Genomic DNA, 18131 nt, shown 5'->3' on the forward strand with positions numbered 1-18131 from the left:
GTGTCAAAAACAATTCCTGGGCAGCGTGTGAAGTTTGAGGGATTGTCCACAGCTGCACCTGTACAGCTTCGGGCTTGGATGCTGAGCAGACCCCTTTGGCCCAGGTGTGGGCAGAGTGAGCACCTGAAGCTGGAAGTGACAACAGATTTCAGAAACTGGTTTAGTTTATCTCCTTGCATTGTAGTGTTGCAGTGGCAGCATTTCAGCTGCTCAGATGCCTGAGTTCAGGAAGCAGCAGCAATGGATTCATTAGCAAAGGCTAAGTACAAGATGCCAATTAACTCCTTGAACCTGCTCCCCTGATGTCTCTGATTCCTTCTTAGAGCACTGGGTTGGGCTGAGGTAGGGTTAACTTTATTCCCAGGGTGTTTTGTGTTTGTTCTGAGCACAGTAATGACCTTCCAGAGATGTTTTTGTTACTGCTGAGTAGGGCTGACATAGAGCTGAGACCTTTTCTGCTGGGGAGGGGCTGGGGGTGGGAAAATGGGGGAGACACCTTGAGACAGCTGTACCCAAGGGACCAAATGGATCTTCCAGACCATTTGGCACCATGCTCAGCATGTACAGCCTGGGGTGGTGGTGTTATTCCTCCCCAGTACCAGCTCCACAGGGTGGGTCCTGCTCTCCCAGAGGTGGCTGAACACAACGACTGCCCACAGGAGGAATTCACTCCTCTCTGCTTTGCTTGCATGTGTGGCTTTTGCTTTTCCTATTGGAATGTCTTTATCTCATCCCATGAGCTTTTACCCTTGGGATTCTGTCCCCAGTCCCAGTGGATTTGGCTCCTGGCTGTGGGCAAACCACAACACGTGGCTGAGGATGAAATTTTTCAGCTCAGAGAAGGGAAGAGCAGCTCAGCTCTGCATATAAGGGGTATCAGTCCCACCCTGGTAGTGAGGGTTCATTCTGAGAACACTCTATCCTTGATAACTCTTTTTGGTTTTTTCCTGTGCTTCATTAACAGTACAAAAATCTAATTTTTTAGGAAGACTGCAGCACAGACCATGTCTGCTTTGCTGCAGAAAGGACTGTGAGCAGGCAAGCAGCTACAATGTGTGAAAGAATGTTTTTGTAGTTAAGGAATCTGAATGTCTGAGATTTGGGTTCATTCCTGGCATCTATTAGGCTGCCTCCCAGTTTATGGACAGAAATTTTAAGCCACAGGCTAAATATAGCTTCTGGTTTTTTCATTCAGAAATTGTTTTGGTGTTATTTCTCCAAGTGGGTTATACAGATAAATGTTAAAACAATTAATACAAGGGATTGATTGTTTATGTACTTGAGAGAAGCAACATCAAGGAGATTTTTATGTTTTATGTGACAGTTGATCACTCTAAACGAGGTTCTCCCCAGTAGGCCCACACTGACAATGGGAGCTTCTGGAAATATTCTTTAGGCAGATATTACATGAAAAGAAAATAACAGAAACTGAGTTTTGAATACATACAATTTGGATACATACAATTCTGAAGGCATTTAAATAGGGGGGTAAAGAGGTAGCAAGGATTAATTGATTACCAGCACTCAGCTTTTCTCTACTCTCCTGCTCTGCTTTTCAGCTGTACTCTGAGCTGCCACAAGCTCTGATGTCACTTTGGCCAAGGGCTCTATTGGAGAACACCCACACATCGTGGTATTCCTATCTGACAAAAATAACACCAAAATTTTGTTTAGTTCCTGGTCCTTCAAGTCCTCCACGACTCTAAGCCAAAAATACATTTACTACATGTAGGTAAGCAAAATTATGCTTAGAAGAACATTTGCAATGGCTGGAAGTTTGGTTTCCTGTGTTTGTGAGACCATCATTAACTGCTCTGACAAAAGGAGGAAGCTAATGAAGGATAATCAGTGCCACTAATGATGATGATGATGATGATGATGATAGAGAAAAAATAATCAGCATATTGGAGGCAAATGATTTGACAACAGCCTGTATTAAAGAATGCATTAAGAATATATCCTGACTGAGGAGAAAAAGTCTTGTGGAAAGAAAGTAGTATGCTGTATTCCTCCATAAAAACAGAGTAATTTCTGGGATGGTTGGATGCCTAAGGTGTGGGCTGGAGGAAAGGAGGAAGGTGAACTGACAGCAAGGGCACACTGTAGTATGAAACAATTGATTTCTTTTAGACATTCCTTGGATTATTTGGAAAGGAGAGCACTTCTGACAATGCTAATTTCTAATTTTTGGATGAGCAAAAGACTAGGAAGGAAAGCACCTTAAAATACATTTCAGACAGCAGTGTTTCAGGAAAGGAGCATTGCAGAGAGCAGCTGTGCTGAAGCTCACTCAGCACCACGGTGCCCTGCTGGGTGTATCAGTGTGTGTGGGGATGAAGGGGTGAAATGTCACCAGGTCATTGCTGCTGTTCAGCATCCAGGGCACACCAAGGGACACCACACCTAAACATTAAATTTGGTGACACCTCTTTTCTGTACCCATTCCATGCCAGAATGGAATGGAAACCATTCTGAGTCTTACAGTCATAGGAGAAAGTCAGACTGAATCATTTTTAGATCTCTTCTACAGGAAATATTTTCATGAGGAAGTCTGTGACAAGCATGGCAGTGACACATGTGTCCCTGTGCTGCTTTAAGAAAATGTTTTGTTTGCAGGAGCTGTGACAAGCTCAGTGTGGTATCTTAACCTTCCTAAAGGCTGAGATGCTTTCTGATTAAGGAATTTAGCCTAACATCATTTGCAAATCACTTGAAAGTGTATGTGACTTTGAGATACAGAAATTCTGATATTTTCACCACTATCATCTTGGTTTTGGAAGGAAAAATACCACAGATGAGATTTTGAAACATGATGCATTAATACATCTTAGGCATAAATGCCCTAGACCTAAAGTCATCATTTTTCTCTTTTTGTTGGTTATGTCATGGCTGGAAATCAGTCTGGCCAAGTTCTTGTGTTTGAAATGAGCAAATGTCCTGTATTCAACACTTCACAGAATGGCAGCAGAAACAGTAGTTTGCAATGAATTAAAAGCAAATGCAAACATGTGTTAGGTGGGTTTTCCAAAGAGTTAAAAAGAAAGAAAGAGCACATCAAAAATTATGATGTACAACATTCTGGCTGTTTAACCTAAAAACATATTCCAAGCAAACTATTTTTAAGGAAAAGTAAACACAATGACTTCTCATATTGAAATGAAGCTCTTCCCTACTTCTTCCAGTATATTTGAGAAACAAAATGTAGAGCTCTTCGTTTTGGAAAGGGGAGATAAAAAGCTACCCTAACCCTAATCATTGCCCTGCAGAGACTGAACTACTGAGCTACAGTTTCTAGATTTATTTACTTTATACAGCAAAGAGAAGAGGAATAACAACAATGTAAAAAGTCTGAAAAACCTTTGGAAAACACAACAGCCAAAGTTTCAAATATGGATGGAGGCAGAAGCAGGTTTTAATCACAATTGTTAGGAAAAAACTGCAGAAAGGCTTGTCAGGTTGCAATTCATTGTTGTCTTGTCTATCACCATTTGTTGCCAGGCTCAAAAATTAGGTAGAGATGAGAGGTTTTTTGTATAAAAGTTGTAGAATATTGTCACTAACCCACCCCCACACACCCATTTTATTTCACACTGACAAAAGCTGAGATGAATGAGTTGTCTGGCCCTTCCCACTTTGTATAGTCATTGGCTGGCTTGGTTCTAAAAGGGATTTTAAAAAGGGGAATAATGTGCCTTTGCCTGGGATCTGAGAGTGTCAGGGTGCTGAAAAGCTGGTTTGTGAGCTGCCACCATGCAGATCTCTTGGGCTGTGTGCGCTGTCTGTGTCGTGACACAAATCACATTTCAGTCTGTGCAAGGGTGGCAGATGTTTAAAAATGATGCTACAGAAATCATTCCTGAGATCACTGAAAATACAGAAACCCCGATGGAGCCGACTTTCAGCAACAACAACACAATGAATCAGGCAAAACATGGAGGAAGACACATACAACAAGCTCCAGAGCTGAACGGTAAGAAAAATATCATTATTACCATTTTGGATCATAACAATTTATAAAATAATGCTTGTTTTCATATATATTTGTTTATTAACACTTTTAGGTGTGGCCCAACTGCCTTAAGTGATAGGGATTTACATCTACTGTTGAAGAAATTTGAATATAAACATAAGAAAAAAAAAGTTGGAGTTTACTGATGCAAACATCATCTCTCTGCCCAGCTGCTCTCTGCAGATGACTCCAATACATAAAACCTGTAGTAGATATTACTTAACACTGCTCTGTGTTTTCTGAGGAAATACCACAAGTTATCTTTCCCTCTTTACTATTAGGATGGGGGAATGGGTTGACAATGAAGACAATAATATAAATTCATAATATTTAGAAACATCCACACCAGTTGTGACTAAGCTCACACATCAAAATTGGCACATTGAGGTTGTGTTCAGCTAAATGAGAGAAGTGTGATGTACACTGCCCTTTGCTGACAGACAGATCTTCAGTCAGGTTCCAGCAGCCAAAAATGCTTCAAGATACATTACCACTGCACTTGACCAAATATCTAAATTTAACAGTGATGCAAGACACCAGCCTTTTGAGAACACAGAAGATGGAAGGCTAACACCAGACAAAGGTAGCTTTAAAAAAGTTTTCCACTGGAAAACAGGGCAAGCTTGGTCCTGCAGACACACAGCATAAAGCACAGAGCAACACAGCCACAGATCAAATTTAGAATTTCCACTGTTGTGCACTGCAGATCTTAGCCAGCCTGCTTTTCCTAGGGACAACTGGAAGGCAATTGTGAATTTCTGCTGCTGCTGTCATTAAGGCATTTAAAACCATAGGGTTAACAATATTTTAAAAGAAAGGAAAAAAAGTTAATGCCTTTGAGAGTGTGATCTTAAAAGATTCTTAAATTATTTTAAGGTTCTTAAAGGATTTTAAAAGGTCCTTAAATTCCTAAACAGAGGGGAAGCACTCTGTTCCTCCCAGGCAGCCCCAGCAACCACCAGGTCAGAGCAGGTTGGGTTTTTTGGCACATGTGAATACCTTCCTTTTTTAGCCTCTTACTGCTCTGACATCAGCTGGGAACCTGCCCCACTGATTTGTGCATATTTTTCAAAGTGGAAAACACATTAACTTAAGAAATCAAAGGCTGAAGGAGACTGGGTAGTTGTTTAAAATACACAATGGTCTTGCATACTTGTTTAGGCATCTTTAAGGAATCAAAATTATGATCCAAAGTGGCCAGACATTTCTGGAACATTTGCACCAGACTATGGGTGATTTTGCACCTGTACATTTACAGAGCAGGACATAAATGCACATAATATCACCTGTATATATCACCAGCAAGTGCCTGGATATTTAACTGTCTGAGCATTATAGAGGTACAATACATCTTATCCAACACATCTTTTTATTTACAGACAGACATCATTTTCTTAGATGCTTAGGGAACTTAGTGTTACACTAAAGTGCACATGGAATTCAGTTGACAGGATTTTTGTCACGGCTGACAAAGGTTGCTTAATTTCATTAATGCAGAACTTCAGACTTTTAAAAAATGAAATCTTGTTAGCTGTGCTTTGAAAAATATATGCATACTTTGACAAATATAAATGTGAGCACTGAAAATCATGTTTCTGTACTTCACAGGAAAACCAAAAATTGAAGTATCTGTACAAATACTGTTCTGTCATTAAAGATTCAGGGTCAGAATTCTCTTTTGCTGAACTAAACCTTATACACAGTGGGGAGAATGGGCCTAACAGACACAGCCTTCTCTGTGAGCTGACCTCTGAAGGCTTTTACCACAAGTTCTGTTCATGAGTTAAAAGTGCCCTTTTGACTAAGAGAATAACATTAATGTATTTATCTAGATGAAGTTATTTGATAAACACTTAAAAATCAAATTTTGTGTCTTCCCAACAAGTCAATTAACCAAAGATGTCATTTGGGAAAAGAGACACTTCTGGGAAAAGTTCCTACAACTGGAAAGTTTCTAAGTACTTAATGCTAAGAAATTTTACATTTTCTAATGCTTCATTTGCCTCTAGTTATCCATTGAGAAAAAGGAGAGGAAAAAATCTGTAAGGTTCCTCATAGCCAGAAGATGCCTCTAGCTCTCTGAGGGGGATATGTGGGACATGTGGAATTACCACAGAGAGTAGGAAATTTGGAAAAGCTGGTGCTTGAATGGTGGGAATTCCTTAGTGCTGTTATTACCTGTGATTTCTTTAATCTGGAACACATTATGCAAGCTAAAAATCACTTAAGGAACACTTTTGTTGTTGCAGAAGAATTTAAATCTGAATTAAACATCTAAAGTCAATAGAATTAAACTAGAGCAGTGGGGCAAGGTGTTGCCCACAGGTAAATTAAGCCAGAATATTGTCAAATATTCCCAGCTGCTGCTGGGGCTGAACTCCAGAAGCTCCATTTCCCCCCTGCACAGCACTGACATGAAATGTACCTGGTGGATTTTATTCACCAGATTGTACATTGTTATTCAAGGGTCCTACAACTGGAGTAGCTGAATAGTCAGGAGCTGCATGAGTGAGCCTTTTGAGGTATTTCTCTTGAAAACCTTCTGTTCAAGACATTCAGAGAGAGATCTGCTACAGGAACTGTCGTGGTTTGACACTGGCACAACACCAGGCACCCATGAAAGCCACTCACTCAACTGTTCCCTGCCCCAGCTGGGCAGAGGAGAGAAAAATTAACAAAAAATAATCAATCAGATTATAGCATATATGGTCTGATAAGAGAATGAGATAAACTGAGCTGGAGATACCCCTTGGCGGTTTATGAACTAAGAACCAGGAGAAAAACACTCCAAGGGTAAAACAGGCTTGGCTCAGAGGTACAAAGTGACTTTATTACTAACAAAATCAGAGGAGGATAATGAGAAGTAAAATAAATTCTTAAAAACACCTTTATTCCCCCAAGCCTTTCCTCCTTCCCACCGACAGCGCAGGGAACCGGGGTGTGGGGGGTTTGGTGGCTGCTTTCTCAAAGCTGGCCCAGAAGGCAGGCAGGAATGAAGGAATTAACAGGAATGGAGGAATTAACAGCAGTTAATGTGTTCCCTGTCCACAGATGCCTCCGAGTTCAGCTGCAGGGAGATGCGCACCACGCGCTATGTGACAGACGGACCATGCCGCAGCCTGAAGCCGGTCAAGGAGTTGCTGTGCTCGGGCCAGTGCGAGCCCTCGCACCTCCTGCCCAACTCCATCGGCAGGGCCAAGTGGTGGAGGCACAGCTCCCTGGATTATCGCTGCATCCCCGCTCACACCCGCACCCAGCGCATCCTCATGGCCTGTCCCCAGCAGGAGACTCGGACTTACAAATTCCGAGCAGCCACGTCCTGCAAGTGCAAGCGCTACACTCGCTACCACAACCAGTCCGAGCTCAAGGACTTCGGCAAGGAAACCCCCCGGCCCCAGAAGAACAAGAAGCCCCATCTCTCCAGAGCCAGGAGCGGCAAATCCAACCAGCACGAGCTGGAAAATGCTTATTAGGAGGTGGCTCTGGGTGACACGGACTAGCAGCTCTGGATGTTTTCTGAACCATCAAAAGGCACTCAGAGGCCACAGCACGATGTTCTGACTGCAGTAGGTTCCAATTCCTTCTGCTAAGCTGGGTCAAAGGCTCACATAGGCAAAAATCTATCAGATTATAGCATTTATGATCTGATAAGAGGATGACAGAAAGCGAGCTGGAGGGAGCTGCAGGTGCCCCTTGGAGGTCCTTGGAGTTTGTGTGTCCTGTACGAGTAGGAAGGCAAAGTGAAGCTGTTGTGGTGACAATCACGCTTTGCTAGAAACCCCTCCACTCACTTTATGTGAAAAGAATATTGAGATTCCTTTCCCAGACAACGATGCAGGACAATTAGGGAAACACCAGGAGAGTTAGCACTCTCCAAAGGAGCCGTAGAAAGTTAGGGGTAGCAGGGATTTCAGGTTATGGTGAATTAAATCAAATTGTTGGAAAATTAACACACTATCAGATGTCCTCGTGCGCCAGGTGTTTCCTCTCGAACACAGAAATCAAAATATGACACTAGTGTTCTCAAAACAGAAGTAAAAGTGTGACAAATCTATTTCATACTTTTAATTAAAAGATTATGGGGTCGACAAATTCAAAACTGAGATTTGGCAAGTAAAACCGTATTGATTTAGGAACAATGCTTTGTTTGAGCAATTCAATAAATTCTTCTAAGTGGAGCAGATTTATGAAAAAGATGCTCCTCTCAAGCTAGATAACCTCTCTGATGATTGTCCTGTAAACAGCTAACATTATACCTAGTTTAACATAGAAGATACTGATTATTCCTTATTTCCTAGAACACATTTGACTTTAATATCAGCTTAGATACGTCCATTTACATTTTCTAGTCTGTAGTTTGGGTTATCTGGCCACACACTCTGTAGCACAACAACTGTGCAAGCCAAGCTCTGTGAGAAAGGTGGTGGTTCTGCATTAAAAGTGAGCCTCTGCTGAGTCATTAATTCCTCTAGAAAAGTCTTTAGGATATGCAGCTTTGATAAGTCTTTAGTTTGGCAGCGACTTTCCTTTGCTTAGCTTCTCAACACTCAGACTAATGTTTGTGTTTTTACATTAAAGAATACTGTTAGAAAGTGAATTGTCACATACTGCATATGTCTTGTAGAATTTATGCTGAAATAATATAAACTGTGGAAATTTGCAATGTTGATAGATTTTTCAGTTATTTTATGTGGGACCAGAATCTAGAGAGAAAAGGTATCATTTCAGAGAATGAATTACGTATTTATTTTTTTTTCCCAGAAATTATTTATGCAATGTTTTAACTTGTAGAGAATGAGAAGTAATACTGCTTTTAAAATATTTGTCTGTTATTTTTAATTTTAAATACACTGTTAATAAAGTAGAAATAATGATTAATTATAGAAAGACTCATTGATTTTCAGCTACACTATAAAGCTGATTTCCTGCAAAGCCAGGGATTTACAGGGATTTACAGTCAAGTCCAGTTTCTGTGATCAGAAGTGTTAAGGTCCTTAATTCTAACAACCTACACATCCCTAAAGAAACTCCACCCTGGAACTCCCTGCCTCATGGAAAAGGTCTTCCTGGGCAGATGAGTAGCTCAGAATTATTTCTGTATTCTCATTTCTGCTCCCCCTGAACATTTCCTGATTTGCATGATCACAACCAGATAAAGCCACCAAAGAAAACAATAAATCTGTGAACTCTCAATCAAGAGTTCTTGATTGAAATCTGATTGCTTCAGATTTTTTTAATTAAAAAAAAAAATATTAAAGTAAGTGTGGAATCCCCTTGCAAGTGCTGCTAAGCAACAGTAAAATTTTTTTACAGTTCAGTATTGTAGACCTATGCTCATTTTCATTTAGTCTTTAAGAAACATTTTCCAATAAAGTCAGAGAAAACTGAGCTTGGGCTGCACACAGCATGCAGGACTTTCAGTACAGATGTAAAGGTGAGCAGCTTTTTCAAGTCAACCAGTATTTAAGTTGTCCTTTCCTTACGATGACTTGATACATCAGATAAAAACCCAAAATAAACCATTTCACAACTGCAACAACATTTTCCAGACTTATCTTTGGCTTCATGAATTTGACACTTGGGGTTTAATTTTCAGAATTCAGTTTGAGCACCTGCAAGCCCTGCTGAAGTGAGAAAAGCAGTTCAGTTCTCTGGAAAGCTGTTCCACAGTTTCTCAAGCATCTAAAGTCAATGAAATATTGTTTTTTAAATATTGATTGTGATTAGCCAGTGAAAGAGACTTGCTTCATTTCATCTCAGTCTTCATCCTGGGTTTCAGGCAACTTAGAAGCATCAGGCCTGCTTCAGGTGTACCAGTAATGTTTTTCTCCCAAATATCTCACCTAAAAGAGGTCCTTTTAGCCCAAAAAACATGTTGTCCCATACAGTTCTTGTCTACCAAAAGTGCCAATGTTAATTAGCACTGCTGTTAACCTGCCACTCAGAATCTTGCATTTTTCTGACTCACAATGTAAGGATTTGTTCTTTGCAAGTTATAAACGCTTTTACAAGAATCCCAGTGGCTGAAGAGTCCTGGGGCATTTTTACTGCTGTATTTCCTCTCAACACCCATCCTGTTTGCAGTGATTTCTCATTGGTTTTACCACAGGTTAAAAGTGGATGATATGAGCAGTCTGCAGATATGATTGGTCTTCTGTAATCTTACTCCACTCCAACCACCACTTTTGCAATTTATGTTGTCAGCAGAGGGATAGGAAATAGTGTTTTGCTCACAGCTGGAAAAATCAAAATATGGGATGTTTCAGAGGTAGACTGCCACATTCTCCTCCACCCCCACACCCATGTGGCTTCTTTTCAGACAGAGAATTTGGGATTGTTTATTTATTTATTTATTTATTTATTTTCCCAATCACCCTTTATTTTGTTAACCTCTAATATAGATGTGCATAATCTGAGAGGAGGTAGCATCCCTAACTGTAGGTTTCAGAAAGTGTCTGTAGGAAATTTGAGTTTCTCTTTTACACAAAATTATATACTTTCAGTTCTTTTCAAAGAATGGACAGTGACCTGCTGTGTGCTCCTTCTACAAAAGCATTAGATAGTTTTACTTTGAAATCATAAATTCTTCAAACGAGAGTCAATGTCTGCATTGTCATTTTTGCAATAAAACAGCACAACTGTGCATCATTTAGGTGCTGCTGAGGTATAAACAGTAACAGGTCACTGCTTTTACCTTCCCTTGGCTGGAGCCAGCTGCCTGTCAGAACTAGCAATGCCATAATGGACAGACCACAGAAAAGCAATCAAATCGCTTTTTTCAGACAGAATTCATGATTTCTCCAATTCTGCTTTCCCACTCTGCTCATTTTTATTCCCAACAATTTGTGTAGACTGTAGCACATTCTCTACAATACACTCACTGGCTTAAAATAGTCACTGTGCTTATTTCATTTCTTTTTCTGGCAAAAATACAATTCTGCTATTATTCAGTGAAAAATAAACCCACCAGCTGAAGAAGGTACCCACAAGGCCCCAAAGATTTTGCACAAGGTTCATCTTTTTAATTAGAAATTTCTCAATAAAGAGAATAACTTTGTCCAGTGAAGTCCTAGGCCCAGAATACACATCACATGTGTGTTCTGCAAGTGTGGTTGAGAAAGTCAGCATTGTGAAATACGGAAGGAATAAACATGTATTTTTTTAGCCATATGACATCAACTTATAATTAGCTTGTTTCACTCAAATTAGTGTAGCATATGGGCACACAGAACAACTTTTCTATAATAAACAGCCTTGAAAGCCTTAAATTATCATATAACATATTTATATGTAGCTGGAATTTGGATTGAGCATGCTGTGCAGCTGTAACCTGAAATTTGATAAAATGGAACTCCCCTTGACAGGCCAGTAATGGAAGTTCACTTCTAAAATAACTCAGCATTTAAAATAAAGCCAGCACAAATTGCAGAACTTGCAGCACATGCAGCCAACGTAATTTAGTTACACAAAACAGTGCAGCTGCTCTCCTTGCAGTCCTAGAGCCATCAAAGGACAATTCAAGTCCAAGTTTTTTCAAAGGATTGACATTTTTCTTCCCAGAATTGTGGAAACAGTTTTTATCACTGAATGTTAGAGAGTCAAGCAGCAGAGTTCCATGGACAAGGCTCATGATGCCTTGTTGCCATTTCACTAAATTGGGAATATGGGGCTTTGCTGCATTTTTTTATATTATTCACCAAAATGAATTTTACTCTGGGCAGAGTAAAACAAACACAGCGTGTCTCAAGAGCAAAGGGGGGAAGTAATGCTGATTCTTCTGTCTCTGTAAACCATTTCTTATGCTGCATCCTGAACTTTCTTTCAATCCTAAAAGCTTTCACTGTTCTTTTATGAGAACGAGTTCTCACTATAAAAAGAGGACAATAAAACTAATCAGTAAAACCTGAATAGAGGTAAAACTCATCAGCACATGCCCTGCTAATTCTGCAACATAACAAACACAAAGAGAACCTTTAAAACACTTCACCCTTACCACATCCCAGTGTACAGATAACTGAACACTTCCAGGGATGGGGCAGCCACAGTTTTTCTGGGCAACCTGTTCCAGTGCCTCACCACCCTCACAGTAAAGAATTTCTTCCTAAAATCTAACCCTCTTCCAGTTTAAAACCACTGTCCCTCCATCTGTCCCCTGAGTCCCTGATGAAGAGGGCTGCCCATGTTTCCTGTAGACCCTATTTAGGTGTTGGAAGTCTGCTCTAAGTTCTTCTGGAGCCATAAACATCCATTTTAACCCTCCCAGGTGAGGCAGTGTGTGATGTGCCCCATATTGGCCACTCAGATTACAGCTGATACCAGTGGGCCTGTCATGACACCTGGGAACTCGCCCTTTAGATGGAAATTGGGAATCTTCTTATGAACTTGAGAACACATTGGTCTGTTCATGGTGTCCAGAAGGGTAATACCACCATTTTCATCTCAAAGGGGAGTAACCCCAAATCCTTGACTGAGTTACAAATCCAAAGTCATGCATCTCCCCCCTGAAGGCTCCCACATCAGGCTGTTTGGAGCATTAACCCCAAGGCTCAAGCTTTCTAGTTCATGTCTTTCCAGGCAATTTAAATATACTCTCAAACCAAGGAATAACAGGGCATTTATTTCATGGTTATCAAGCCCCTAAATTAAACAGACATCATTATCACTCCACCAACAATTTAATGCTTGCAGCATGAGGTTATTTCAATTAAGAAAACAACTCAGCTCTGGCTAAATAAATAAGTGATGTCATTCTGCATTCAGGCCTCCAGATTCTTTGGTGTAAAAACTTCCCTTAGGAGAGGTTTTGGGACACGGTGGCTCCTCTGAGACTATTTACATCTCTCAATTTCTCTAATCTCTTCTTCCTTCCTTCCTCCCGTCTATTTCCTTCCCTTTCACTAAAAACTGGCCAGTATTTAACTCTAATGCTTCCAGTCTGCCCAACATGCTTTTAGAATTGGGTGGTTGTTGGTTTCTTGTTTTGTTGGGTTTTTTTTATAACCAGAAATAAGGCTTAATTTAAGGTAATTACTTTCCCATTTGGAGAGTTTTGCTATTTGCAGGGCCTTATTTTTTTCCCCTAGTCAAATTAGCAGGAGAAGTTACTTTTAAAAGTGATAGTTTTCTCCTAAAATTGTTCTTGAGATTAAGGGTAGCGCTCAAAACCCAAAACTTCTCACTCATGTTGAATTTCTGCATGTCTAGAAACAAAAGTAGTGCTATCAGGAAATTATTGAGGGGAGGAAGAGGACAAACAACACCATAGACTTCCAGTGAAAATATATGTGTATTTAAGCCTGATCACCAATTAGTATGGGCTTCCAAATAAATTAATCTTCAAATCAGAGAGGTGTCCAGACTCCTTCTAGGAGTCAAAAATGGGCCAATTGGAAAAGATACTTTTCTCTAGAACTGTTTCTTTTCAGTAACATCTCTAATATGGCATTGAGAAGTCAGAAACAGTCATAAGGATTGAATTTCCACTTGCAGTGGAACAACAGGACTTTGTGGAATGAAAAGTGTTAATAAATGCAAATATTCAATGGAGCATTGTCCACTAATAGAAGTAAGTGAATAGGACATCCTTAGTGGGAAAACTGGCATAATTTCAGAATCCAAGCATCACACCCTCAGACAGATCCCTTTCTTCTGTTTGGAGTGTTGTCTGTCTAACTTGTAAGGATTTTAACTAGTTCTTCATTATTTTGGGGGTTTGGAACCTCAAAGGGGGCATTGGATGTGTGCAACTGGTTTGTAGCACAGTCTGAGCGGCAGTTTGCATGTGAGCAATAAACTCAGCCCATATCCAATTTACTTTTAAGCTACACAGCCCTCAAATCTGTAATTCTGGTCTGGTCAGCAGTGCCATCACCCTGTATTTACTGAAAAACACCACTATTATTTTGAAATATGTGTTACATATAGACATGCCAATGGACCTTGAATTTACAAACAGTGGAAATATAAATTCTAATATATATTTAGAGTGTAGATAGAATGGCACAGGCCAAAGGACATTCATGCAAACATTTTTTATGGGTGGTCTTTAGGGAAATGATAGTTATGGCAAAATTTATTTGGACCTGGCTCTTCAGGGAGACATCACACACAAGTCTGGTGAAAGGCTGATCCATAAAACTTTTTAAAAAAAAACAAAAAAAAAAAAACCCAAAAACCTAACTAAGAGGAAAGTCATGCCCAAGAGATAACTGTAACTGATATGGGTTTCTGTGGAGCTGTACTGATTTTTGATATCTGGCTCCTAAGACAGTATTTAAAGGACAATCACCCAGATTGCATTTCTGTAGTTTAAAAAAAGATCTTCTATGTAAGAAAGGCCAAAAAAGCCATACAAATCAGCCAGAATAAAAACATTTAGCAGTAATAACAGAAGGATTCTTCATATCTGCAGCCCATGGCAATTTAAAATTAGTTAATTTTTAAAAATTTCACTCTGAGTTACTGGGCAGTATACAGACACACTTAGCTCCAAGTAGCACATACATAAAAGATATGGATGTGAAAGAAATAAATGGAAGTAGAATAGAATAAATGTATTGCAATTGTGTGGCAATGTATTTGTTAAGGAAGAAAAGCAGGTGGAATATTAGCAAGGCAAATCAGAAAAGTTTAAATGGATCTGAGTTACAAAGTCCATTTTGTTTGACTGACTAAAGCCTTGAGTCCTGTGCATGCTTGGTTTTGCATCTTAAATTACAATAACTGGCAAGAAAAGAAATTGGGTTTTGTCTTTGATCCTCAGTTAAAGCAGACTGAGAAAATCCCTTCATAATTGGTTAATAGTTCATGGGGCTAAAATTGTTGTTGTAGCACAATCTGTGGGAACAACACAGGAGAAACATTTCCTGCAGAAAGAATGCTGAAGTTTAATTACTACACATCACATGAGGGAGAATTTCAATTTTTAGGGCCCTGTGTTCAGGCAGTTACTAGGTAGCCAGCTTGTAGTGGAATATTGATGCTTTAGTCTAATCTCTGCTGTGCCAGAGAACAGTGGAGGGGCCTCATTCTCATGATGGGGTAGGAGGAATGCTACACATTTCTTAGGTCTTATCATCATGTACATTGCTATGCCAGGCAGTTTAATTAATAACTGTCGACATCTTGTCATTTATCATTACCCAAACAGGAGGGAAGGACCCTTCCATGTGCATGCTGTACAAATAAATTAAAGTTGTCTCCCCCAGTCTCACGGGTTTGCTGCTGTCACTCACTCGTGTTGTCCTTCCTGCAGTTCAAAGAATTGCATCTTATCTTGCTCCCAGGACTGGGCAGCTATTTATGTCCTGTAAAACAAAAGCACATGCAAGTCTGGTGGATAATCAACCAGCAATATTGCTGGGGAGAATTAAATTATTGAGTTCACCAGAAAACATTTACCACTATATTTTAAATGTACAACAAGTAACATTCTTCCATGAGAAATGTGGAAACACTGCAGTCAGATCATGATGTCAAAATAAGCTTTTTCACTGACTTCAAAGGTCATCAGAGCAATTTCTTATTTTCATATTACAAAGCTAAATACTAATTAGTCCAGTGTAAGTAAATTGCTCATCTTTCTTTGGAATCACATGCAGCATGTAGGAACACTCAGAATGGCTCTGGGTACTATGCAATATTTTGTTTCCAACAGCAAAGCCTAAAAATCTTCCTCTCTATGAATGCTTTGATTCTTAATAGCAATTTGCAAGAAAAAACAATTCCAACTGAAATGAAAGAGGTAGTGTGATAGAGACACTTCCAAACACAATCCACTTTTGGTAAATAAAAATAAAAAGTTTATTAGACGTACTCTTTCGTCAGGGACACAGCATGCCAGGGACGGCACACAGGAAAACAGGAGCCCACAGATATTATTATTTAAATTATTTAAGTTTAAAAAAAAACCCCAAACTGAACTCTATTTACTCTGTACAATACACTGAATTGTGAGAAATTTTCATGTCAGATTGTGATTGCAGGCAGAGCTCCCTGTGTCTGTCCAAGACAAATGATGGAGCATCTCTGTGTTCTGGCTGACGGATGGAGCTGCCTCATGCGTGGCCCTTGAAGGGCAGCAGGAAGGGATGGACTCCTGCAGGGACTGCCAGAACCTCCCAGGCAGAGAAAGGCTGCTGGCTACCTTTAAAGAATCATATTAATCTGCAGCTCTCTAAGGTATTTGTTGAAGCCACCAGGATGATTCAGGGCACACTTTGATCAGGAAAGCAGTTAAGACAATTGTGGCATATGGCAGTGTGACCCTGTAAGGTGTCCCAGCTCTGTCCCTTAGACTGACCCTACGTGCAGGAGAGCTGCTGCAGCACTGGGAAATATCTCTTTCAAATTTCATGAAGAGAAGTCATGCACAAACATCAACACACAGATAAGTGCAAACAAGAAAACAGTGCACCAGAGCTTGTGAGATCCTCTTGTATAAAATGTCCCAGGGACAAAAAGCAACAGGCATGAGATGGACCAAAGGAAAGAGACCTTTCACGTGGCAGCCTGAGCGGAAGCCCATGGCAGACCTAAGGCTCAGGTGTCAAAGAGCTGAACTGTGAGTGCATTTTAATAATGAGAGATGTGGTAATTCTGGCCCCTTCTGGCTGCAGTAAATTGCTCTGTTTGGCTGGAGCCAAGCTGAAATAGCACGTTGGGCATGCATCAGGAAATTACCTCAGAATATACGAAGCCTCAGGCTCTAGGTGATAAGTAAGGACCCAACAAATTAATCTCATCATCTGCATTCATCTTTGGATGCTGCTCTGTGCCAGGCCACAGTGTGTGGGCTGGGGCCTATTTTTTTTCATTTGTCTAACTTAAATTGGCAGTTTGAGTTACTATGATACAAATGTTCTATTCTGTGCTGTCTGCATGGTAGATTGTTCTTACTGAAATAGGAAGAATTATCATGTCATATTTTACAGCCATGAGGACAAATTATTATGAGCCTTCTTTTGTCAACATAAATTATGCAAGTCTGGTGAAGGGAATTTATGGACATCCTCAGTCTCTTTTCCTACAATGGCAAGTATTTTTGTTAATAATTGTAATTTAATTATTTATTAAGCCATTCAGAATCCACTCACTTCTACAGCCTATCTCTGAACTGCATTCCTCACTGTATTATTAAGGCCTTTCAAGATCAAAAATCACATCTGAGTGAAATGGAAAAAAAGAGTTGCCTTAGACTCATGACTGGAACTTAGGTATTCTTTTTAAAAAACAAAAGAAAGAAAAAAAACCCCACATTTCTTCATATTACTTTATAGAGAACAATCCACCCTTCATTTCAAATAATCCATTTCTTCTTCCAAAATATGTCAGTAAATTTTACTGTCCTCTGTATGCTTCAGTGGCAGAAGCATAGGACTCTCCCTTTTTTCCCTGACACATACAGTGACTCTATTGCAGACAGAAGGAGGACAGGCAAACCCTTCTTTTACCTATATTCTATATTTCTTGTGTTCATTTTAGAGATAGCAAATGGAGGATTTGGGTGTTTTCTCCAAACCTATTATTTATCCTGAAAACTTAATGCTTTAAGGCACAGGAAGACCAATTTGTGTGCATTTTTTAGACTCTGATAAATTAATGAATATGTGCTCAAGACACAAAGACCCCACAGATTACTGTGAGAAATAATCCTTTTACTGCAATATCAGTCCTTAATGATTATTTTCTAATCCTTGGCACATAATAAAAATCATTACAATAATCAGAGGAGAATATATGTAATACATTTCATTTTCTAGCTCTTTCTCTTTGTTCTGCACACAGTAGGTAACAATCTATTTAGTAACTCATCCCTGAATGGTGGTTATGCATGACAGGTGCACCAAAAGTTAATTTTCTGTTTGTCTCTACTTTCTAGAAAGGGGGAAATTATTCCTCTTAAAAAAAAAAGATTAAATCTAAGGCATGCACAATGGGAGTACAAGTGCTTTTTACTGGTACAAACACATGAATATTTCTATTGTAAGACTCTATTTGTTTAGTTTCTTCTACCCTTTATATTTGGTAATGGATTTTTACTTCACAAAACTGCTGAAACAAATGCCTCTCAAATAAGAACACCCTGCTGGTATAAGCCCAGGGAAGGAGGCTTCCAGGCAAA

At 39.7% G+C, this 18131-nt stretch overlaps 1 protein-coding gene and 1 long non-coding RNA gene across 4 annotated transcripts in view; one reads left to right on the plus strand and one right to left on the minus strand.

The window, feature by feature from the left end:
* Positions 1-1072: 1072 nt before the first annotated feature.
* On the plus strand, positions 1073-7482 carry SOST (sclerostin). Its single transcript, XM_023942501.2, has 2 exons — positions 1073-3970; positions 7061-7482. Exons 1-2 carry the CDS (start codon positions 3751-3753, stop codon positions 7480-7482), a joined length of 642 nt encoding a protein of 213 aa, XP_023798269.1. The 5' UTR covers positions 1073-3750.
* LOC111939939 (uncharacterized) overlaps positions 4023-18131 on the minus strand; it is a 49628-nt gene continuing 35519 nt past the window's right edge. Inside the window, exons 3-4 of one of the 3 annotated variants that reach the window (XR_015279452.1) lie at positions 15151-15315; positions 4023-10245 (exon numbers count right to left, since the gene is read on the minus strand). This is a non-coding gene — a long non-coding RNA (uncharacterized LOC111939939). Of the gene's footprint in view, positions 10246-10813; positions 15316-18131 lie in introns of those variants that run through there. The other 2 variants (XR_015279453.1, XR_015279451.1) reach the window with 2 other exon arrangements.

Source organism: Cyanistes caeruleus, chromosome 27, assembly GCF_971803275.1.
Source record: "Cyanistes caeruleus chromosome 27, bCyaCae1.hap1.1, whole genome shotgun sequence".
Taxonomy (NCBI): Eukaryota; Metazoa; Chordata; class Aves; order Passeriformes; family Paridae; genus Cyanistes; species Cyanistes caeruleus.